This window comes from Ranitomeya variabilis, chromosome 3 (genome assembly GCF_051348905.1).
Source record: "Ranitomeya variabilis isolate aRanVar5 chromosome 3, aRanVar5.hap1, whole genome shotgun sequence".
Taxonomy (NCBI): domain Eukaryota; kingdom Metazoa; phylum Chordata; class Amphibia; order Anura; family Dendrobatidae; genus Ranitomeya; species Ranitomeya variabilis.
The window spans coordinates 362700440-362726896 of NC_135234.1; the positions used below are offsets into that span (position 1 = coordinate 362700440).

General features: G+C 43.2%; 1 protein-coding gene across 1 annotated transcript in view; it reads left to right on the top strand.

Annotated features, from left to right (window-relative positions):
* Positions 1 to 26457, top strand: part of LOC143818238 (uncharacterized) — a 208967-nt gene that overhangs the window by 143187 nt on the left and 39323 nt on the right. Inside the window, exons 6-7 of the mRNA XM_077299601.1 lie at positions 10284 to 10385; positions 19515 to 19656. Coding sequence (XP_077155716.1) covers positions 10284 to 10385; positions 19515 to 19656 — 244 coding nt within the window. The remainder of the gene's footprint in view (positions 1 to 10283; positions 10386 to 19514; positions 19657 to 26457) is intronic.

A 26457-nucleotide genomic window follows, 5' to 3' on the forward strand; every position in this document is an offset into this window, starting at 1 on the left:
GTGTCACTTGTGGGGGGGTTTAATGTTTAGGCACATCAGGGGCTCTCCAAACGCAACATGGCATCCCATCTTAATTCCAGTCAATTTTGCATTGAAAAGTAAAATAGCGCTTCTTCCCTTCTGAGCTCTGCTATGTGCCCAAACAATGGTTTACACCCACATATGGGGTATCGTCGTACTCAGGACAAATTGCACAACAACTTTTGTGGTCTAATTTCTTCTCTTACCCTTGGGGAAATAAAAAAATGGGGGTTAAAAGATCATTTTTGTGAAAAAATATGATTTTTTATTTTTACGGCTCTGCATTATAAACTTCTGTGAAGCACTTGTTGGGTCAAAGTGCTCAACACACATCTAGATAAGTTCCTTAAGGGGTCTACTTTCCAAAATGGTGTCACTCGTGGGGGGTTTCAATGTTTAGGCACATTAGGGGCTCTCCAAACGCAACATGGCGTCCCATCTCAATTCCAGTCAATTTTGCATTGAAAAGTCAAATGGCGCTCCTTCCCTTCTGAGCTCTGCCCTGCGCCCAAACAATGGTTTACACCCACATATGGGGTATCAGTGTACTCAGGACAAATTGCACAACAATTTTTGGGGTCCAATTTCTTCTCTTACCCTTGGGAAAATAAAAAATTGGGGGTGAAAAGATCATTTTTGTGAAAAAATATGATTTTTTATTTTTACGGCTCTGCATTATAAACTTCTGTGAAGCACTTGGTGGGTCAAAGTGCTCACCACACATCTAGATAAGTTCCTTAGGGGGTCTACTTTCCAAAATGGTGTCACTTGTTAGGGGTTTCAATGTTTAGGCACATCAAGGGCTCTCTAAATGCAACATGGCGTCCCATCTCAATTCCAGTCAATTTTGCATTGAAAAGTCAAATGGCGCTCCTTCCCTTCCGAGCTCTGCCCTGCGCCCAAACAATGGTTTACACCCACATATGGGGTATCAGCGTACTCAGGACAAATTGCACAACAATTTTTGGGGTCCAATTTCTTCTCTCACCCTTGGGAAAATTAAAAAATTGGGGGTGAAAAGATCATTTTTGTGAAAAAATATGATTTTTTATTTTTACGGCTCTGCATTATAAACTTCTGTAAAGCACTTGTTGGGTCAAAGTGCTCACCACACATCTAGATAAGTTCCTTAGGGGGTCTACTTTCCAAAATGGTGTCACTTGTTAGGGGTTTCAATGTTTAGGCACATCAGGGGCTCTCCAAATGCAACATGGCGTCCCATCTCAATTCCAGTCAATTTTGCATTGAAAAGTCAAATGGCGCTCCTTTGCTTCCAAGCTCTGCCATGCGCCCAAACTGTGGTTTACCCCCACATATGGGGTATCAGCGTACTCAGGACAAATTGTACAACAACTTTTGGGGTCTATTTTCTCCTGTTACCCTTGGTAAAATAAAACAAATTGGAGCTGAAATAAATTTTGTGTGAAAAAAAGTTAAATGTTCATTTTTATTTAAACATTCCAAAAATTCCTGTGAAACACCTGAAGGGTTAATAAACTTCTTGAAAGTGGTTTTGAGTACCTTGAGGGGTGCAGTTTTTAGAATGGTGTCACACTTGGGTATTTTCTATCATATAGACCCGTCAAAATGACTTCAAATGAGATGTGGTCCCTAAAAAAAAATGGTGTTGTAAAAATGAGAAATTGCTGGTCAACTTTTAACCCTTATAACTCCGTCACAAAAAAAAATTTTGGTTCCAAAATTGTGCTGATGTAAAGTAGACATGTGGTAAATGTTATTTATTAAGTATTTTGTGTGACATATGTCTGTGATTTAAGGGCATAAAAATTCAAAGTTGGAAAATTGCGAACTTTTCAAAATTTTCGCCAAATATTTGTTTTTTTCACAAATAAACGCAAGTTATATCGAAGAAATTTTACCACTAACATGAAGTACAATATGTCACGAGAAAACAATGTCAGAATCGCCAAGATCCGTTGAAGCGTTCCAGAGTTATAACCTCATAAAGGGACAGTGGTCAGAATTGTAAAAATTGGCCCGGTCATTAACGTGCAAACCACCCTTGGGGGTGAAGGGGTTAAAGGCATAGAGGTTTAGCCCAATCAAATAGAATAGCAGGAATTTTATTTAATTTTTTTTAAGACGTTCGGAGTTACAAAGATATTGACTATGTTAAGATTTTTTTTATTTTGTCAGATATTGATGTTTCACTACTTTCACGCCCTTCACCTTTTTTTTTACTTCTCCCACACTTTCTTCTTCATCATCCTCGGCAGCAGCATCTTTGACATCAACTTCTTCACCTTATTCATCTTCTTCATCTTTTTCCATTTTTTTTTTTTGTTACATTCTTCATATTCTTTTTTTTCTACTATTATCTTCTTCATATTCTACTTCTTCATCATATTCTTATTTGTGACAGGCATTCCTGTAGGTGTTATCTATAAAAGTTTGAAGATTACACCTTCCGTTCTGCCTGTCACAAAAGAGTTACATTTGTCCGCGTTCAGTTTGGCCTGCAGCATCAGGCTTTATCCAGGGGCACCACGAGGAGGAACGGACTCACCCCCATACACTGCTTAGTCTTCTTCTGCTTATAATTTAGATAATATCTTTTGCTCTGATGTTTAGTGTTATGCTTAATGGTCTTCTGCACTTTGTTCTGCAGCCTCTTGTTCTTCTGCTTCTCGGTCTTCCATGTCGTCGTCTCCAGGGTCGTCGTCTCCGGGGTCGTCGTGGTCGTTGTCATTGGGGTGGTCTTCAGGGTCATCGTCTCCAGGGTCGTCGTCATCTCAGTGGTTGTCGTCTCTGGTGTCGTCGTCATCTTAGGGGTGGTCTTCCGGGTCGTCGTCTTTAGGGTCTTGAACTTGGAAATGTAGCAGAAGGTACAAGAAGGCTGAGAAAATGCCGAGAACCAGCTGATGGAACTGTAACTGGGATGGCTACCCGAAGGTCCAAGAGCCAATGGAACAACCGAGGACCAGCTGACGTTACTGGAACCCGGTTACTAAGCAGGAGGTACCCGTGCCAGAAAGCACTACCAAGGACCACCTGACGTTGGTGGAACTCGTATACCCAGAAGGAGGCACCTAAGCCAAAGGCTCTGCCCGGAACCAGCTGATGGTACTGGAACCAGGATGGGGAGCAGAAGGTACAAGAGCAAAAGACACTGCCAAGAACCAGCTGACGGTACTGGAACCCGGATGGGTAGCCGAAGGTCCAAGAGCCAATGGAACTACCGAGGACCAGCTGATGTTACTGGAACCCGGTTACTAAGCAGGAGGTACCCGTGCCTGAAAGCACTACCAAGGACCACCTGACGTTGGTGGAACTCGGATACCCAGAAGGAGGCACCTAAGCCAAAGGCTCTACCCGGAACCAGCTGACGGTACTGGAACCAGGATGGGGACCTATTCAAGCTTGTCTTCCTAGAGCCCCAACTAGCGGTGTTGGAGCAAAGGGTCAGCAGGGGGAGCAGAGTGTAGGCCGAAGCCTGCACTGGAGGCAGTTTTAGGTCTGTTGTGTCTGCGTGGCGTTTGCAGGACACAATGCCGGCTACACAGCAGGGGAACAGCTGGCGTTGCTGAACCCCACTGACACATTGGTGGGTGTTTTTCTCTGTGCAGCCAGCACTTCCGGGCACCAACTGGCGGTGTTAGAGCCCAGGGTCAGCAGGAGGAGCAGAGGAGCAGAGTGTAGGCCGAAGCCTGCACTGGCGGCAGCTTTGTGTCTGCGTGGCGTTTGCTGGACACGTTGCCGGCTACACAGCAGGGGAACAGCTGGCGTTGCTGAACCCCACTGACACAGTGGCGAGTGTTTTCTCTGTGCAGCCAGCACTTCCGGGCACCAACTGGTGATGTTAGAGCCCAGGGACAGCAGGAGGAGCCTAGTGTAGGCCGAAGCCTAATTGAACCAATTTTAAAGGTAACCTTTAACCCCCCTCAGGTGTTACAAACTAGAAGAGCCACCTTGTGCAGCAGTAATGGTTGCTCTTTTAATTTTGTTCCTTGCACACGCTGAATGAAACACGTATAAAATTTAGCCCCTTATACCGTCAAACTGTCTTGGAGGCGGGACTTTCCTTCTTAATGAGATGCAGCACAGCTGTCAAAAATACCACCTTGGTGCTGAGCGCAGCCTCCTGAGCGTGCTAAAGCACTCGCTCGTGCCTGTAAACCCCGGGTGCTGAATGGAAAGCAGGATGATCTGTACTTACCTTGAGTTGCGGTGATGCGCCCTCTGCTGGATGTCCTCATATGAACTAGAGCATGGGAACTTTTCCAAGGCTCCAGTTCATGAGGACATCCAGCAGAGGGCGCCTCACCGCAACTCAAGGTAAGTACAGATCATCCTGCTTTCCATTCAGCACCCAGGGTTTACAGGCTTTTCACTAACACCGCTGCGTATTTCTCGCAAGTCACACGCATGGTCCATGTGGAATCCGTATTTTTCTCGCCCACATAGACTTTCATTGGCGATTTTTTTGCGCAATACGGTGACAAACGCAGCATGCTGCGATTTTCTACGGCCGTACAAGACCGTATATTACGGATGCGTAATATACGGCAGATAGGAGCTGGGCCATAGAGAATCATTGGGCCGTGTGTAATGCGTATTTTACGGACGTAGTTTATGCGCTCATACGTCCGTAAAACTCGCTAGTGTGAGGCCGGCCTAATCGCTCAACATTGAAAGTGGGAATGAGACTTTCCAGGATCCAGAAGAACACAGATCAATTAAGAAGAGCTCAACACAACAAACTCGGCTCAGCTACATCAGGGCCAAGCAGCAGTTACCAGACTTTCTTCTAATCTGCAAAACTGTGAGTGTACACTGGTATTCAACTGTGTTAGGGTAGCCCAATAATTGGAAGCCAAGTAGTAAGCCCGGTAAAAAGTCGTAGTCCCTAAACTGGACGTGTTCAGGTGCTGTAAAGCAGAGTGAAGATCTGCCACCTCTAGACTGAGCGGCTGAAGTTGCCTAGCCAGAGTAGTAAAAGGATCCATAATGGATAAAAAAAATAGTATGGGCCAGTGTTACTGTCACGATTCTGTTGTCTGATAACACGGGGCCAGGGGCTCCCTAGCTATCCCTGCTCCACAGGTTACTTCTGATGGTGAATATACTGGGGCCACATACCTTTTGGTACTCTTGAATCAGCCCTTACCTGACCCCTCCCCACTCAGGGAAGTGGAGAAGAATAGTGTATACATATACACAAACCAGACAAACAAGGAAGGATGTAGAGGGATAAATTAATATAGCAATGATACAAATATGCACTTATAGGCAACAGAGGGAGTGTCACGCTGGGTGAAGAATAAGTAAGTGCACAACGATGGGAAGGGGGAGCCCAAACACTAGGGAAGAGGGGAGTGGAGACTCCTAGGCAGATCTAAAATCACCCTGTCTGCCCTAAACGTCCCTATATAGGTTCTGAACCTATCGCCAAGCAGGAACCTAATCCCTGCCTGACCCTATCGATAGGCCCTACATAGGAAGGGGATGGGGTGTGCACTAGTCAGTCCCCACTAAAACTAAAGTCAGAGGGAAGATGGATGGGGGAAAAATCTTAGCTTGAGAAGACAACCAAGATGTTACAATCCTCCAAGGGTCCTCAGGGAAAGACACTAACCGACTTCTAGAACTTGCAACAATTAAGGCAAGTATGAGCTAACACCCACACCATGGTGCAGCAATTGAATGTATTTAAACCTTCAGCACAGGTGTGTGATTAACAGCAGACGGTGGAGGTAACTATTGGGTCCTAGAGAGAGAAGGATATCCATAACACCTAACACACCCATGACAGTGAGATACTGGGTAGAAAAGGTAGGGAAACTAAATAGGAGAAAAGGGGAAATTGCACACAGTTGAAACACCTAGCAACAGTAACAGAGCAACTCTCCGAAACACCTCTACCGAACACCAAATCCTCCACTTCTTCACCAAGCAGTACAAGACTTAACACTGGTAATCTAGATTGCCAGAGGGGAGAATATATAGGCGAGGTGAGTGGCTGACACTGCACAGTTGAGATCCTCCAAGCAGGGAGGCTTCAGAGAATCCAAGCTGAACAGTTTTTAGCCTCTGCACTGCTGAAAAATCTACACCGTTTAATATGAGAGACAAGTCATTCTATTCAGTGCAGGAGTACAAGAACTAGAACGGCGGTCTTCTTGCTCCTCTCTGTTGTGGCAAACTCATGACAGCCAGTGATAGTTTTACCACTTTCTGGTTCGGAGTTGTTGGAGTGTTCAGAGTTTGTAGCAGGTGACAGGAGTTGAATTCAGAAGATTTCTGCTTGGATTTGGTTTGGGTGATTCCTCCTAATCCTCTTCTGATTTTGTTTTTTCCCCCACCTATTCCTTCCTCAGTTGTTCAGGTGAGTGTTTTTGTATCATTGTAGTTTTCTTTTATCCCTGTCTGTCTGGTTTGTGTTATCCTATACACTACTGTCTCCTACCTCTCTGGATGCGGGAGGGAACAGATAAGTGTTATTATAGGAGCATAGCAAGGTAGGAGACCCCGGCGTCTCCTCCTCACCATCATGAGTAATCTGGGGGACAGGCATAGCCTAGGGTTCCCCTAGTACAAGGGACAGGGTAGGTGGCCATTGTCCCTGGCAATAACGTTACACATGTATCTTTTCTTTACACTTCACAAATGCTTGGTACTTTGTGCTGGTATGTCACATAAAATACCAATAAAATAAATTTAAATTTGTGGAAAAAATTAAAATTTTGCAGGGTATGAATACTTCTTCAAGTCAATGTTTTTGCAAAGGGGTGGTAGGAGGTCATAAATATTGTAATCTGGAGATAGGATGATATTGTTAGTTAGAGGGGAGTTTGAAGCTTAATGTAATAGTGTGGAGGATGTGCTTGATACTAGAATACCGAATGAGGGTAAAATGGGAACCCTTGGATGTAGTTATACAACCTATATGAGAGTGCAGCACAAGATCTCGGTGTGCTTTCTGTCAAGAAGCTTTGGCTGTAATCATACTGTTAATGGTGGGGTGTGAATGTCACTACTAGGGAGGGGAGGGCGGCGCTGGATGTGGCTGGATGTCATCTCTCAAAGTTGAATGTGGCTTTCAGGCCAGAGTCACATTAGCATATCACATCCGATGAGAGTGACATTTGGCCCCAGCTCTGCTGCGAGCATGATCCAAGTGTCAGTGCACTGTACTCCGATCCTCTCGCATCAGAGAATTGGAGCACGGATGCGCAGGAGACAGAGAAAGTAATTTCTCCATCTCCTCCATTTCTGGAGTTGCACTGAATGCGGGTGAAAAGCGAATGCAGTGCGATGTTTCACACGCACCCATAACTTATATCGGTGCGATAAGATGCAATCAATTGTTTTCTCATGTCGAATCGACATGAGAAAATAATCTCAGATATAAGCTTCCCTATAGAGTAACATTGGGCCAAGCACAATCCGATTTTATATCGAATTGCGCTCGTTCGATTTCATCGCAAGTGTGAGCAGGCCCTCAAGGTAAGAAAGGTAGCCGACTATTGCTGTACACCAAAATCTAAAAAATAACCACAAATGAGCATATCATTCATATAGCTATTCATGGAGGACATTGAGTCTGCCAGCCAAAGAATTGTATGTACTCTCATTTTTCCATATAGGGAATTTACTAAATCATAGAAACGCATGAAAAATACCCATTTTCAGAAATACGTTGTTAACTGCAAAGATATAGAAAAGTGTTCCGTATTCTGCTTTTATAGCACTTGCTAACAGGGCCAGACTGGGACTGAAAATCAGGCACACAAACCAAAGCAGCCCACATGCAAATCTTTTTTTGGGGCTGTAGGGACCACAAGACTGTATGTGGAGGGGATTACTTTGGGTGCCATTATACTGGGTTGGGGAACAGTAGGGGCTATCATACAGTGTTTGCGTCACTGGATATCTTAATGTGTGTGTATATGTTTGGGAACTGTGGGGTCATCACTGTGTGTGGGCACTGAATGGGAATCATTCAGTGTATGCAGAGGCCAGTACTGTGCAGGAATTCACTGTGAGGGTATCATGTGTTTGTGGGAAAAATATGTTGGTATCATACTTTATGGTGGCCATTAGTGGGTTATCATAGTGGGTGAGAACACTAAGGGGGTTCAATAGGGGAAAATGACTTTGTAAGTGCTACAATACATGTCCCTCTCCCTGCCTATAAGTCCTGGGAGATACAGCCTTCTGTGACTGCTCCTATGTGCTGTGAGCCCCATGACTTCTATGTATGCCCCTGGCTGCAGGAGGACCTAAGGTCAGGTCATATTATTATGATAATTATAGTTTATAGACTCATCCCATCTTCCCACCTTATTAAAGGGGGTTTCTACCCAGTGATAATGTTTAGTCACCAGTGCTGAATACTAACAGAGTGCAATGTTCAGATTTGGCTTTATTAGGTGGCTCAAGCAGTTGTCACGTGACCATAAGTATGCTTTTTACCAGATTAATATCCATTTCTCTGAAAAAGGTTGTCTGGTCTAATGCCCAAGTCAGCATTTACTCTGTGTCACTCTATGTGACCGCAGACTTGTGAATCCTCACATCGTACACACTGCATGCTGTGGGGATTCTTTGGTGTCAGAGCTGGGAATGGCGGTCAGTCGGTCACGTGACCGCGAGTAGGCGATATACATACACCAGGCCACATTCGCACTTGCAATATATTTGCTTGTGACACATAGCGTTAATGCAGACTTGTGGATTTAGACTGGATAACCCCTTTAAGAGAAACGGATGAGAATCTGTTTGGCAAAAAGCATACTTACAGTCACGTGACAATTGCTAGACCCCCTAGAACAGCCGAATCCAAACATTACACTCTGTTCGTATTCAGCAGTGGTGACTAAACATTTGCACTGGGTGAAAAATGCCTTACATGTTATGAACACATAAAGAAAAAAAGTAAAGTAATTGTCCAGTCAGGAAATGCTAATGACCTTTCCACAGGATAAGTCATCAATATGTGATCCGTGGGGATCCTACACCTAGCACCCCACCAATCACCAGCTGACAGAGGGTAACACGCTGAATGGAGCGGCTTATTGCTACAGAAAAACATCTATTTCTGCACCCAGCATAATGATTACTTATCCTGTGGAGGGGTCATCAGTATTCCCTGACTGCACAACACCTTTAACTTAGGTTCTGCTTACATGGACTAGATGACTGCGATTAGTCGTCCTTTAGGATGATCCTTTTCACTTGTGATCAGAAGCCTGTTTAAACTGAAATATTATTGTGATACAAATGTTCTTAAAGGGGTTGTCCACATTTATCACAGTTTGTCACTCTATGTGACTGCAGACTTGATGATTTTCCGGTGCTGAGACCAAGTGGCCATATGTGATATGCATATATTAGGTGACATTCTGAGACACATCTGGCCTCGTTCAATACAAGTATATTGAGGGAGGTTATGCAGGCTAGTCAGAATATGGCTGTAAGCATACATCCTCCATATTTACAGTCACGTGACCGCCGGCTCCTGCCGGTGCTGAAGAATCCTTACAGCTTGTGTAGTCATATAGAATGCAGAGTACAGACTTTGGGATAAGCTTGGACAACCCCTTTACGGGTATGTGCACATGGTCAGTAATTGGCAGCGCTTTGGATACAGCACATGTCCACTCCGTCCGGCTTTTGAACGCAGGTGATTCCACATGTGTCCAGTACATTGTACCGGTGAAGTTTATCTTGCGGAGACGCAAATCATTCCCTAGAAACCATAGCTTCTATTCCACAAATGAGCTCCTGGTGCAGAACTGGCTGGAGGACTGGCCACTTTAAGAAGAAGAAAATATAATTATGATAACTCATAAGCCCCAGTCCCAGTAGGCAGCCGGCAGTCAGTTCTGGACCAGGGAAGGAAAAAGGTCAGGGAATCATAAAATATTTTAATTGAAACTTGTTTCTGGGCTGGGAACACTCACCCAGACCCTGACTGAAATACAAGCAAAAAGCAGCAGAGAACACACCGCAGGTAGGATTTTCGGCTGCCCCTGATACATCCTTGTCCTGCAGAGCTCGACCAACTGCTGCAGCCTCTGTTACAGGGGCGAGAGAGCAGAGCGCGCTCTGTCCACCCACAACTAATGTCCTAATGTGCCAACATCAGCGCGGTGGGCGGGCGGCCGGATGAGTGGGCGCCGCTGGCCCGCGGACCACTATTAATGGATACATCGCAGCCCAGCAGGAAAATGCCCGGTGGGGCAGATTATCAATCCGGGCCTGCTTGCTAACATATCTTATCTATCAATGTACCATAGGCAGTACCCTGTCTCTTGTATAACTGCATTGGAGAGAACTGCTACAAAAATGGATCGCTATCTGGAAATGATGCCAATTCAACATGCCCTACTTACTGCGCGGTAAGTGACCTAATTTTTTAAAAGCTTAGGGGAAAAAAGGTCAAATATTGAAAATCCAACAGCCATTGATTATTTGCACAGACATCTGCACCTAAAGGACGCTATACAGTGAAGATGATATATTAAGGTTGTGCGGCATCTTCCTGAAGCATGGCAAAGATTGTAATCCGCTAGATAATAAGCTAGATGCAATAAGGAAACCAACATGTCTGAGAAAGCCATAGAGAACATTCTGTGCTAATAGGCCCAGAGGACTCATTGACAACCAGGGAACACTACACATTTCATTTCATATTTTATTGTATCTATTTTAGCTATTTTTCATTTCAAGTATTTACCTCCTTCACGACATGCACTGTATAAGTACGGCGCAACTCGGAAGCGGGCGTATAGAGTATACACGGCAGGTCATGGCTGCCTGTTACAGACAGGACCTGCCTCTAACATTGTTAACCTGTTAAATGGCGCTGTCAAACTCTGCCCCCATCGTCTCGCCTGTGACGTGACCGCGAGTCGCCGTTGAATTACTATGACTGCCAAGGGTCTGCTAAAGACGCCCATACTTATTATTACGGAGCTCCTTTGAAACGCTACCTGTGGCTGGGCTTTGAAGGACACCATCATTTTTGCTATAAGAAACAATGCTAAAGCATGGCTGTATATAGCATAACCGATCAGACGATCACAGCTTCAAGTCTCCAAGGCGACTAACAAATACTGCTAAAACACCCAAAATGTTTTAAAAAATAAACATAAAAATTAAAATCACACCCTTTTCACCTATTAAAAAGAAAATAACTAAAAAAATGATAAGTGGTATCGACGCATTCAGAAAAGTCAAATCTATCAAAATATAAAAATAACCTGTTCGGTAAACACCGCAAGGAAAAAAAAATCAAAAACTCCAAAATTATGGTTTTTTTCTTGCTGCAATTCCACAAAAAATGCTGTAACAAGCGATCAAAATGTCACATATTTTCCAAAATGGTATCCATGAAAACGTTGTCTCGCCCTCACACAGCTCTATCAACAGAAAAATAAAAGTGTTACAAGTCTCAGAAAATGGTGACCCAACTCAAAACATTTTTTTTTGCAAACTTCTGACTTTTTTCCCCCCACTAAAATAATAAAAAAAAACTGGACATGTTTGCAGTCACTGTAATCGTACTGATTAGAAGAATCATACTGCGAGGTTATATTTACAACAAAATGTACCCCTTAAAAAAAATCCCCAAAACAATGTCAGAATTGCGGGGTTTTTTCAATTTTTTTCCCCACTTGGAATTTTTTCCCGTTTTCTAGTACTACTCTTTGTGATAAAAATGAATTGTGTCATTGAAACGTACAACTCGTCTCGCAAAAAACAGCTTGCATATTTCTATGTGGGCAATAAAATAAAAAAGTTATGGCTCTGGGAAGAGAGGCAGGAAAAACGAAAACATAAAAATTGAAATTGGCCCCGTCGTGAAGGAGTTACAAAGACCGTAAACTTTCCAATTGTCAACAAAAATCCTTTCAATACACATACTACTACAGCCTAAAACACATTAGAGAAGTCGGCTGACTGTCTTGTGAATATAGGGCCTCATGACTTTCCCTCGACAAATTATTCCCTAATGTGTACAATCTCGTTTGTGGTCAACACATACACTATCTTGTTTGATGAACGATAAGATTCACATATAGATATGTTCTCATCAGATATGTATAACTATAAGAAGAATTTTAGATGTTTTCATTTTTCTCCAATTACTTTTCAAGGGTTTTTTTGGTGAAAAACATGTATTTGAATGACAAGTGACCTTGCAATACATTTCCTACACTATATCTTCTGAAAGTGAATCTTGCTACTGCTATGTACTACACTAGTAATGTAGTTAAAGAGGTTATCTGGGACTTTACTTATTTTAACTTACAGGCAGGTAGTTGCTAAATAAGAATCCATGTAAGATGTGCATTCCCCATCGGGGCTTACATCCGAACCCCACCACAAAACGGGATACAGGCATATGTGTAAGAGTATGACTGGGACGGTCATGTATTTCTCCCTTAATAAGAGATGTTTGTACTAACTCAGCTGCAGTCCAGGTAGGCACAGGAAGTGGTATTGCTGCAATGTCCAGGTAAGTTTATTCAAACTTCATAAACTGCTGCTATATGTGCTGAAGCATGCTTCCAAGCTCACATCAACACAACTAATAGCCACGATGACGCATATCTCCCCTCAAGGACTCATCCGGCGGCCATCTTACAATAGGTAAAGTATAGGAATGGTTAAAGTGTTTGGGAACAGCTCTAACATGGGAGGGGCAAAGGTAGTTAAAAAGGGGAACACTTCCTGCTTGAGATGATGAGATTAGATAAAAGTGTAGAAAGCAGAAGTTCAAGGCCAGAGGTCAAGATAGAATATGGACGATGTGGGCAGCATGAGAACGGTCATAACTTTATAAACTTTAGTGGACCTTCCCAGGATGTCCGGAGCCTACTGCTCAAGCTTGGCATGGAGGAGCATGCTTTCTTCTCTTGCCAGGATGAAATTCACGGGAGTTACAGAGTCCAGTGGAGTATACCAGGGGGCAGAGATGCCAGCGCGGAGAAGGTTGGCTCAGTCTGAAAATACTGTAGATATGACATTATAATGTGCTGTTACAACAATTGAACTGAGACTGCTCTGTAAAGTTAAACTGTTTGAAAAGGACAGATTGTCTCCTGTCAACTGTGCGGCTGTTCCAGGACCCAAAAACTGTGAGACTTCTGTCCACAATGTGACTTTTTTACAATTAACTCAGAGCACAAGAGAAACGGGACACTATTTAATGTGGGGTGTCAGGGTGTGGTAACACAGCAGCCCCTCACCCATGACTACTGCCCTGTGCACCTTACATATGTGCCAATGAGACTACAGACTATAATGGTGCCAGCAGAGTGAACGTGCATTTTGACATGCATAATTTTTGGGCGTATAGGCCTACTGGAGGTGGACACTAGTGCTTCTCACTAAATAAGAATATCATCAAAAAGTTAATGAATTTCAGTTCTTCAATACAAAAAGTGAAACTCATATAGTATATAGAGTCATTACAAACAGAGTGATCTATTTCAAGTGTTTATTTCTCTTTATATTGATGGTTATGACTTATAGCCAATGAAAACCCCAAATGCATTATCTCAGTAAATTAGAATATTATATAACACCAGCTTGAAAAATGATTTTAAAATCCAAAATGTTGGCCTACTGAAATGTATGTTCAGTAAATGCACTCAATACTTGGTCGGGGCTCCTTTTGCATCAATTACTGCATCAAGGCGATGTGGCATGGAGGCAACCAGCCTGCGGCACTGCTGAGGTGTTATGGAAGCCCAGGTTGCTTTCATAGCAGCCTTTAGCTCGTCTGCATTGTTGGGTCTGGTGTCTCTCATCTTCCTCTTGACAATACCCCATAGATTCTCTATGGGGTTAAGGTCAGGCGAGTTTACTGGACAATCAAGCACAGTGATACTGTTGTTTTCAAACCAGGTATTGGTACTTTTGGCAGTGTGGACAGGTGCCAAGTCCTGCTAGAGAATGAAATTTCCATCTCAAAAAGGCTTGTTGACAGAGGGAAGCATGACGCTTCTCTAAAACTTCCTGGTAGATGGCTGCGCTGACTTTGGTCTTGATAAAAGACAGTGGACCTATACCAGGAGATGACTTTGCTTCCCAAACCATCACTGACTGTGGAAACTTCACATTAGACCTCCAGCAGCTTGGATTGTGGCCTCTCCACTCTTCCTCCAGACTCTGGGACCTTGATTTCCAAATGAAATGAAAATTTTACTTTCATCTGAAAACAACACCTTGGACCACTCAGCAACAGTCCAGTTCTTTTTCTCCTTGGCCCAGGTAAGATGCTTCTGGCGTTGTCTATTGGTCATGAGGGGCTTGAAACAAGGAATGCGACACTTTTAGCCCATGTCCTGGATATGCCTGTGTGTGATGTCTCTTGAAGCAATGACTCCAGCATCAGTCCACTCCCCAAATTTTTGAATGGCCTTTTCTTAACAATCATTTCAGGGCTGCGGTTATCCTGGTTGCTTGTGCACCTTTTTCTACCACACTTTTTCCTTCCACTCAACTTTCCATTAATATGCTTGGATACAACACTCTGTGAACAACCAGCTTCTTTAGCAATGACCTTTTGTGGCTTACCCTCCTTGTGGAGTGTGTCAATGACTGCCTTCTCGACATCTGTCAAGTCAGCAGTCTAAGGCTAGTTTCACACTAGCGTTCGGCAGGGCTGCGGATGGCAGCCTTCTTCCTCCGTTAAGCCCCGCCCACCGCCGCACCTCTTCCTTCAGCTCCGTCTACGTCTGCATGTGTCCTACGTACCCTATCTTTAACATTGGGTATGCAGGGTTGCGTTCAACGCAGATCAGCACAGCGTCAAAATGACGCATGCGGAGCCATCCGCATACATCCAGATACCCTGCTTAACGAAGGAAGAAGGCTACCATCTGCAGCCCTGCCAAACGCTAGTGTGAAACTAGCCTAAGGGACCTATTTCAACGCTTAGGAAGCCTTTGCAGGTGTTTTATGTTAATTATTCTAATTTACTCAGATAATGAGTTTTGAGTTTTTATTGGCTGTAAGCCATAATCATCAACATTAACAGAAATAAAAATGTGAAGTAGATCATTCTGTTTGTAATGACTCTATATACACTGTGTTCCAAGTTATTATGCAAATTGGATTTAAGTGTCAAAGATTTAATTGTTTTGTTTTTCAAATAAACTCGTGGATGGTAGTGTCTCAGTGCTCAATGGATCACTGAAATCAATCTTAAACACATGTGATAATTAGTTTTCCAGGTGATACTAATTAAAGAAAGACTAATTAAAAATGATGTTTCACATTATTAAGCAGGCCACAAGTTTCAAGCAATATGGGAAATAAAAAGGATCTCTCTGCTGCTGAAAAGCGTTAAATAGTGTAATGCCTTGGACACGGTATGAAAACATTAGATATTTCACGAAAACTTAAGAGTGATCATCATACTGTGAAGAGATTTGTGACTGAAACAGACAGAGTTCATGCAGATAAAGGCATAATGAGGAAGGTTTCTGCCAGACAAATTAATTGGATTAAGAGAGCAGCTGCCAAAATACCATTACAAAGCAGCAAACAGTTATTTGAAGCTGCTGGTGCCTCTGGAGTCCCTCGAACCTCAAGGTGTAGGATCCTTCAAAGGCTTGCTGTGGTGTATAAACCTATTATTCGGCCACCCCTAAACAGTATTCACAAGCAGAAACGGTTGCAGTGGGCCCAGACATACATGAAGACTAATTTTCAAACAGTCTTGTTTACTGATAAGTGTCGAGCAACCCTGGATGGCCCAGATGGATGGAGTAGTGGATGGTTGGTGGATGGCCACCATGTCCCAACAAGGCTGCGACGTCAGCAAGAAGGTGGAGTCATGTTTTGATCCAGAATCATGGGGAAACAGCTGGTTGGGCCCTTTAAGGTTCCTGAAGGTGTGAAAATGACCTCAGCAAAGTATATAGAATTTTTGACTGACAACTTTCTTCCATGGTATAAAAAGCAGAAACATTCCTTCAGGAGCAAAATCATCTTCATGAGTGACAATGCACCATCTCATGCTTCAAAGAATACCTCTGAGTCATTGGCTGCTATGGGCATAAAAGGAGATAAACTCATGATGTAGCCACCATCTTCCCCTGACCTCTACCCTATAGAGAACCTTTGGCGTATCATCAAGCAAAAGATCTATGAGGGTGGGAGGCAGTTCACATCAAAACAGCAGCTCTGGGAGGCTATTCTGACTTCATGCAAAGAAATAAAAGCAGAAACTCTCCAAAAACTCACAAGTTCAATGGATGCAAGAATTGTGAAGGTGATATCAAAGAAGGGTTCCTATGTTAACATGTAACTTGGCCTGTTAGGGTGTTTTGGAGTTAAAGGGCCACTGTCACCCCCTCCAGCTCTTTTAGTTTTTGATTCAGTTAATCCCTCAATAAAGCGTTTTAAAGTTTGCCACAAAAACCTGATAATGTACCTGGAGGCGGTCCGAAGCCTCCTCTATGAATCTCCCAACTGCCATCACTCTTCTCTTCAGGGGCGATGGTCGCCGCCCCCTGAGCGCTGTTTCTTCTTAAATCCGGCACCTGCGCTGTGTGTGCCTGCCGGGGGCAGGCGCAGTCTTCATTGTCAAGTCACAGCTCAGATGCAGGGTGCCTGACTGCGCCTGTGCCGGCAGTGCGGCCACCCTATTGCTGAATCCCCGCCCCGCACTGTGTTATTCATTATGCACAGTGCAGGGCTGGGGTTCCTGGGCATGCGCACTGTGCTGTTCAGACGCTCCCCCAGCTCAGACGCTCCCCCGCCTTCCAGCGTTGTTATTTGCGGCTGCTTCATTCCAAACGCTGGCAAGGAAACCTGTATATTACGGCAACGCTGGAAGGCGGGGGACCGGGGGAGTGTCTGAACAGCATAGTGCGCATGCCCAGGAACCCCAGCCCCGCACTGTGCATAATGAATAACAGTGCGGGGCGGGGATTCAGCAACAGGGTGGCCACACTGCCCGCACAGGCGCAGTCAGGCACCCTGCATCTGAGCTGTGACTTGACAATGAACACTGCGCAGGCCCCAGGCAGGCACGCACAGCGCAGGCGCCGGATTTAAGAAGAAACAGCGCTCAGGGGGTGGCGACCATCGCCCCTGAAGAGAAGAGTGACGGCAGTTGGGAGATTCATAGAGGAGGCTTCGGACCGCCTCCAGGTACATTATCAGGTTTTTGTGGCAAACTTTAAAACGCTTTATTGAGGGATTAACTGAATCAAAAACTAAAAGAGCCACCTTGTTAGACTGCAGCATTACTGCTGCACAAGGTGGCTCTTTTAGTTTATAACGGCTGGAGGGGGTGACAGTGGCCCTTTAAATAGCTTTTTTGTTCAGTGAATGTGACCTCCTAATGCTGCAAATTCCACAAATGAGCATTTTCAGTTATCAAATGTTTAGAAATTCTACTGTGCCTAATAATTTGGAACAGTGCATTTTGAGTTTTTATTCATTTTGGAGATTATACTGTTATCATTGGGAGGTTTCTTCAATAAAATTCGATTTATACTCTAACGGGTGATGACTTTTATTAGACTGACTGTCATTTGCACCAACCATTTAGGAAAATCTGAGAAAAATGTAATTTGCATAATAATTGGGAACATGGTGTAATATACGAGTTTCACTTTTTGCATTGAAGAACTGAAATAAATTAACTTTTTGATGATATTCTAATTTAGTGAGAAGCACTTGTATATCTGAGTGACTATCTTCAATAGGCATAGACGCTTGAAAATGATGCATCATCGTCAGAGTGCACATTTGCTCTGCTGACACCATTACAGTCTACGGCACCATTGGCGCATATGTCCAAATCTCATTTTGCGGGGTTCAGACGTAAGCCCCAACGGGACCACCAAGCAGGTGCCGGAATGCAATGCCAAAGCACCCTAAATAATTTTCTGATCATGTAGTTTATGCCATCAAGTGATCTGATTGCAACATTTTCTATGTGGGATACAACACTAGACCTCAAAAAACGCTTTCTGAACCATTTGAATGAAAGACTGCACTACAGGTCGTCATGTTTCAAATGCAGCCAAGCACTTAATTATCATGCACATAGTACTGCATTCTTTCCAGTGTTTGCCATTGAGAAACTGCAGAAACGTAAAAGGGGTGGAGACTTTCATTATCTTTTTACTGTCTAGGGAGGCATATTGGATTTTAAATCTCCGTACAATTGGCTTAAATATTTACAGAGATATTACGTGTCATTTCTAATTTAGTTTGATATATTTTTTTTGCACACTGCTTTTTTTCTTAAGTTTCTCTAATATTTGCCCAGTTCTTATTTTTTGAGTTTGTTTGTTTTTTTATTTTTTGTTTTTATAGCATATTGAAGTCACTTGTATACATTCTGATTTTGTTGGGTTAATATTTCTTTTTTAACAGCAGCATTGGTTTTCTCCACCCTCATCTCATGTTGTGTTTCATTTGTGGTAATGTCCCCGATAACCCCTCTCATGTGCAAAAATGAAGAACTGTTAATTTGTGGGAGTCAGGAGTGGCTTAGAGTTTCACATTTTACAGAAAGGAACAGAAAGATTTTGCTAATGTTATAAAAGTATATTGAAGGGGTTATTTGAAAAATATGTTTGCGCTCTTGTTGAAATTGCAACAGACTGTGTGTGTTATTGCAGTCAGACTATTCAAGTTAACGGGAGTGTGCTATCTCCAGAAAAAAAAGTCATTTACTTTTTATTTTAAATAGTCCCTTAAAAGGGGAATTCTGTGCTTATATAAAATAGTAGTAAGGTAAACTGGGAAAAGGAAGAGCGCGCAAGAGGGCTTTAAATGTTAAAACAACACATAAACCAACATAGATATGCTCACCTGGTGGTGTTGCAACAAGGCAACATGTAACAAATGCATAGATCAGCTGCTTCAAGACACTAGACCAAAGGACTTAGAGAAAGAACATATCCTGGTGAAGTGTCACTGGATGCGCTGCTGATAATAGAATTCCACGAATGTTTACCTTAGATACTTTATTTTAACAGGTTTACAAAGTCAATACGTTTCGAGGTCAACACAGGACCTCTTCATCAAGACGAAAACCTAGTCTTTGTGGAATTCTATTATCAGCAGCGCATCCAGTGACACTTTACCCGGCTATGTTCTTATATAAAATTATAAAATAGAGACAAGTACATTGTCTGAGTGCTCCATACATAATGCCACTATAACTAAAACATAATTGTTATTCATTTTCATTATTTTCCTTAGCTTTGTGCAACACAGTTGTTTTTATGCTGCCAGTGCTAGTTGTTGAATGTAAATGACTAATGTACACATTCCTAATAATTCTCATTCATTTTCTTCTTATTATTATTATTATAATCCTCATTTTTTTACATTTTAAAAAGATCGGAAGCATTGTATTTAGAAAACTACTGATAGGGCTATTATTTGAATTCTATCATCTCTGTCTGACATCCATTGATAGTTGACGGTGGGATACAGTCACTTTATTACAAATGATAAGAACTTTTTTCTTCTTGATATTCCAGATGTTACGTCACAACAGTTCTGCTTATGAGTCTAAGTGTGATCCACATTGCTACCATCACCTGTGTAATGATTCAGAACAAACTGGATGCACTATACACTGCTGCAATTCATCAGAATGCACACTGAACAGTGTTAACAGTGGTATGAAAGCAACTTTAGAACTATATATGCAGATATAATCATGTGTATGTAAAACAGTAGACAAAAGCTTAATACAAATGATAGCCAAAGAGAATTTCCCACAAGTAGAACTTAGTGTATTTATTTGGGCAAGCCCCATAGTCCATTAAAAATATAAATTTAATAAAAGCCGCAAATTTAATGGATGGTACATGACTCTGGATAAGGCTGACCTCAAAAACTCCCAAGAAGGGGCTTCCAACTCACGGTCTGGTACCATCACCCCACTGAGCATCACAAAAAAAGAGACACCTCCCAATTAACTATAATGCGTGCCTTATTAATTCCTTCCACCAACCGTGCACGTTTCCATGTGAGACACGCTAAAATGTCAGACCAGACAAGCACCTCACCCGTATGGGATGACAAGAACCTAAGGCAATTACACTTGTGAGGGTGATCTCTTAAAGGGAGATCTATATGATTGCTTGTACCTGACCAAATATAAGCTGAGTGCTAGCTTAGAGGCCCAGAATGTATCAAATTCACAAAGACGATACACACACTCCTCTCTCAGTGATGGCTTACTCACAACAACTGGTTTATTCTTAACAAAGGAACATACTAAAAGAACAGAAAATGGGGGAGGTCGCACAACTTCAGAATAGTTAGTGTCACTCTGATTGGTTCATTCCAAGCTTCATTTCCAAATATGGGGTATTCAGTTTCTTCACTCCTGCATTCCAAAGATTCCTTCCAAGACCATTTCAAGAATCTTCAAGACAGTTTCAAAGACACAGACGCCATCTTGCTCACCATATCTGAACTGACTTATATAAGGTTTAATAATTGATTTCATTAGACATTTTCTCCTTCACAGTCCCCCCTAAATCAATTATTAACCTGATGTCACAATATAATATGACCCAATAGGTGGTCGGTCAATGAATGCACAACACACAGAAAAAGGGATGGAAAATGGGGAAAGGAAGGCCTTACCGATAGGGAAATGGGGAATGGTCACCACCTGAATTTAACCTGAACCTGTCCCTGCACTGCCCTAACGCCCTAAGTGGGTCCTTCGCCCCACCGCCACCAGGAACCTCGTCCCTCACTGTTACCTAACTCTAACCTGACTAGTGCACTGGCCGGCAAGGGACGCTAGCCTCACCACTGCAGATAATACACACAGGGGACAGTGACAAACACAAAAAAAACAAATAGAAAACACAGTATATGGATTGTGACATCTGAGCTGTCCATTAGACGACATCGTTATGCTTTTACCCCCCTTGATACAGTCTTTATTCATGTGGAAATCAGATATATATATTTATCCCTGTTTAATAAATCGGATTGGTTTTCAGGGGTTTTATAGTGGAATCATGGCCATCACCATCTTCTTGGAAAACCAGCATAGGGGTTGGCTGTCCACGCTCTTTGTAACCATCTGTTTAACACAAGGAAATATACAACAAGAAACCACAGACATGAAAATAAGAATTACCATAATAATTGTACCAATCTGTGTCAAGTATCCTAAAGATCACCAATTCCTGATTTATTCTTAAGTTTCTCAGATAGGGATTCAAGTTTTTTTTATAACTAAGGTAACCTTTCCATTCAGACCTGTGTTATCGGGGATAAAGTTACAACAAGTTTCTCCAATCATTTTACATACCCCTCCTTTCTCTGCTAGTAACATATCCAACGCCGTCCAATTTTGGAAAGCCATAGTGGATGTAGCTTCTAACTGTTCAGCTATCCCCTTTAATGCATCCTTAGTATAATTTATGAATCTTTGTTGGTTATAATTAGTGTTGAGCGATACCGTCCGATACTTGAAAGTATCGGTATCGGAAAGTATCGGCCGATACCGGCAAAGTATCGGATCTGATCCGATACCGATACCCGATACCAATACAAGTCAATGGGACTCAAGTATCGGAAGGTATCCCTGATGGTTCCCAGGGTCTGAAGGAGAGGAAACTCTCCTTCAGGCCCTGGGATCCATATTAATGTGTAAAATAAAGAATTAAAATAAAAAATATTGATATACTCACCTCTCCGACGCAGCCTGGACCTTACCGCTGGTAACCGGCAGCCTTCTTTGCTTAAAATGAGCGCGTTCAGGGCCTTCCATGATGTCACGGCTTCTGATTGGTCGCGGCCGCCCATGTGACCGCCACGCGACCAATCACAAGCCGTGATGTAATTCTCAGGTCCTAAATTCCTAATTCTAGGAATTTAGGACCTGAGAATTACGTCACAGCTTATGATTGGTCGCGTGGCGGTCACATGGGCGGCTGCGACCAATCACAAGCCGTGACGTCATCTAAGGCCCTGAACGCGCTCATTCTTAGGAAGGAAGGCTGCCGGAAAGAAGCCGAGGGTGAGTATATTCCTATTAGGTATATACTCACCCTCGGACACGCCCTGCTTCTTTCCGGCAGCCTTCCTTCTTAAGAATGAGCGCGTTCAGGGCCTTAGAGGACGTCACGGCTTGTGATTGGTCGCAACCGCCCATGTGACCGCTCACGCGACCAATCACAAGCCGTGACGTCATCCCTCAGGTCCTAAATTCCTAGAAGGGAATTTAGGACCTGAGGGATGACGTCGCGGCTTGTGATTGGTCGCGTGGCGGTCACATGAGCGGCACGCGACCAATCAGAAGCCGTGATGTCATGGAAGGTGCTGAACGCGCTCATTTTAAACAAAGAAGGCTGCCGGTTACCAGCGGTGATGTCCAGGGGCCTCCGGACAGGTGAGTATATCAATATTTTTTATTTTAATTCTTTATTTTACACATTCATATGGATCCCAGGGCCTGAAGGAGAGTTTCCTCTCCTTCAGACCCTGGGAACCATACACTGGAAACTTCCGATTCCGATTCCCGATACCACAAAAGTATCGGATCTCAGTATCGGAATTCCGATACCGCAAGTATCGGCCGATACCCGATACTTGCGGTATCGGAATGCTCAACACTAGTTATAATATATGTAGTTAATCCTATCTACGTTTTTATTGACAGTTACAATAGGGATTATAGACTCAAATCCTGTTTAAACCTGGTCCCTTGCTTAAAACTCATCAGGGACCCCCCTTCGTCAGGGAGGAAGGCCGAGCACCTTCGAAACGCGTTGGTTAGTCCCCACCTTTTTTGGCTCCAACGCCGCTCCGTACCTTAGTGACGTTACTTCAGAGGCACCTACGAGCCGGCGCTAGCGGCCATCTCTTTTTTACTCGCGGTTACCAGGGACGCCTTCGGCCGGGGCTCCCAGGTACCGCGTCAGCTGCAGAGTCCTCCTCCACTTCCCCCGCCCTGTATGGACGCCGCATCTTACCCTACTACGGACGCCAGGTCGGGGTTTACTTAGGACGCTGGAGTGTTACAACAATCACAGCTAGGTAAGCACCATTTGTATAGCCGTCACAGGCATACACCTCTATGGCATTAGATTCTTGCAGCAGTCACAGCAGGTCTGTGTACAGATTAGTGATCTAGGTACTATTCATTGTATACTATTAAGCCTTCCGCTGCCCATTACCACAGAGCACGTACCCCTGAGTGCGGTCCACTATATCCACTTTGTGATATCTTGTACACAATGATGAAATACACTGACAAACTGATAAATCAACAGTGCAGAGCCAACCTGATGCATTAACAAAGAACCAGGCTCTGAACCTCTTACTTCCAAAAATGACGAGACACAGCTAACCAGACACTCTTCCATTCCTTGCACTCCCCAAAGCTCAACAACGCAGCCCTTGACAAAAAGATCCGTCTTTGAATGCCTTAAATGACACCATACCACATCTGTCTCACAGGCTACATCCTTGAGTAATTAACCACCATGATACTTCACATTCTTACTTACAAGTTCGCCCACCCAAAAAGATTAGAAAAAAGCCAATACAAATGCTGCCCCAAACAAAACAACACTCATATTCTGATTTACACACCTCTTTAAAGCAACTTAATAACTTACTCAAAATCAGGAAGGATACTGGACAATGTTAATTCTTCACCACTCGACTCTACCAAAATGCTTCAGTGCTTCATGAACCAAAAAAATCTTTTGGAACATCCTTCCAACCTATTAACTTAAAGAAAAACACCAATCCCGCTATCCTTTGGGAAAAACGGCGTACAACAAACCCTCTTCAAATGCTTTCCTGATCATATAAAATAACACGTAAGCCCTGTCAACCCAAGAAACTTGCTCCACTACCGCAATCATAAGGTTCTGCCACTGACGCCAAGTTGCCATATACTTTGTCAAATGTGTGGCAAGACCGAATTCCTAACCAATTTCATGGCTGAACCGAAACCAGATCCCACAAAAGATGGGGCCAAACAGTTTCTTGCTGCTCTGCCTCTGGTGCCAGTACGCAAAACCACTGCCACTGGAAGCGAGACAAAGCATCAGCTACTGAATTCTGTGTACCAGACACATGGGCAGCACAAAACCATACTTTAAATTCTAAGCACTTTGAAATCAGGGTACACAATAAAACTACCACTGGTGGCAATCCTGCCAACATGTTATTTATACTATGAGCCACACTTAAATTGTCACACATAAAATGCATTTTTTTTATCTTAAGCTCATAGCCCCAAACTTCCAAAGCCACCACAATAGGAAACATTTCCAGCAAGTCCATGTTCCTAATCACACACAAAGCTCTTCATGTAGCCAACCATTCACCAATGACCACATTGGATACTACTGGCTTTAACTACATTGATCGTCCTAATATTATATAACTGCAAGAACTCAGCCCAAACCTTCAGATCCACTTTATACTACCCATTCAAACAAGATGCTAAAGGTGCTTAACATCCGCTGTAGATTGTGCTATCCTGTGCGAAAACACTCTACTGATGGTGAAAATTCTGCAAGCAAAATTACATTTTCTTAACAGAGATTGCAACTCCTACAGTCCAAGTTTTTGGCTTGCAAGGCCTCCTATACTTTGATCTTCAGATCCAACAATTTGTCGGCTTGCAAACGGCAGTCCATATTGACAAAGTCAGAGTCAATCTGCCCAAAAACTTAAATACTGCTGATGGTCCCTCCGTCTTTTCAGGAGTGTGGAGACACGGGGGGTCAGCGGATGCCCTAGTCTGCTATCTGAAAATGAATGAACCACGGATCATCCCACTGAACGCCGGCTCTCCTTTTACAATGGGCGTAATTCTACTCAGACAGCACAGGGTAAAACAGTGTGGTAATACTTTATTGAACCACAAAACAGGCAAAAAACAAGTAGAAAAGTCCCAGCAAAATACCCAAGATGGTGCAAAATTATACAGTCTCACCCTTAGCACTGACTCAATAGAATAAAAGTAGCTGTGACTTCAGAGCCTCCAGGGCCGATTACCCCACCTGTGGCAAGCAGAGAGAGCAAGTAACAACAAACTTAGGAAGATGACAGTCCATTGAGGTATAAGGGCAGGTGACTGAAGGTTCACATCCTGGCTTCTCTGAACATCTCCCAACGAGCCAGGTGACCGGTGGGTCCAAATCCTGGCTTTCACAAATGTATCCATGGGGCTCAAGTGACCGGTGGGTCCAAATCCTGACTGCCCCAAATCTATCCATGGTACAGCGATGATCAATGGAGCAGATCTGTATTCTTTCAGCCAGGACCATGGTCCCCTAAGCTGACATCCTGTAAAATATCAAATCTGTGTTCCCTGTGATGGAGCCATGATCTTTTGGTTGCTGTCTTGTAAAGAGTCTCTGGTTCTTTGGATCTCATAGCTGTCTAGATGTCTTGGCTGTCTAGATGAATATATCTTACAGAGATTGCATCTCCTCTTTTTATAGTTAACAACTTTCCTTCAAGCCTAGTATCCAGAGGTCAAGGGGAAGATGTAAGGAAGTTGACTGGCACTGTTTGACTTTTTAATCAATTTGCATAGTTTTTACTCCTTTGTTTTGCAAATCAACAAGCTAGCTGGCCTGGGCAATGTGTAATCAACATATCAGCAAGCATCACTGTTTACTTGCCCTGGATTTTTGTCATCCAGGATAACAGCACCACTTAAAAGTCAATATTACAGGCTTATACGAACAAACGTCTGTTTTCTTGACCAAGAAGAAAGAAACACAAATTCAAAAGTCGACATATAGCTTCCTCCTGGCTAGCTGAAAATAGACGTCTGGTTAATTAAGATAAAATGATAGGCCAATGGAATATCAAAACGTTGGGCCACCTGTTCTATCGTCCTGAGCAGCTCTGAACAAATCGAGGACCCCGCTGGTCCAATACAAAATAAATCATAGAAGTAATGCAAAATTCAATCCAAACCAGACTCGTCTCTCACTACCCACTCAATTACACAGCTAAATTTCTCAAAATAAGCGCATGAAATCGAACAACCCATAGGAAAACAACAATCCACAGAAAAACTATCATCCCAAAAAAGAGCTTAACAAATGACAACTCTCTGAATGCACGGAAATCAAATCAATATACATTTTAGCCATCAACAACCCCTGTCCAAACCTACACACCCACTCGACTGCCTTATCAAAACATATATAGGAAACCGACTAACCGGTCGAATATCACAAACGGTGTATTAGCCAAAACTGATTAGGCTCATATTTTAGAAACCATTCCCAAGGGGGGAACCTGCAAAATCAGGCCACCATGGGGAATCAAAAGGTCCACCCTTTCTGCAACTTGTCCCTAACAACGTCACCATGCATATGGGCAGACAGTAAAATGTTCTGTCGCATAGTACACGGTTCAACCAAAAATGGATTTTTAAAACCAACACTGAAACCTTTTCCCACCAGCAGG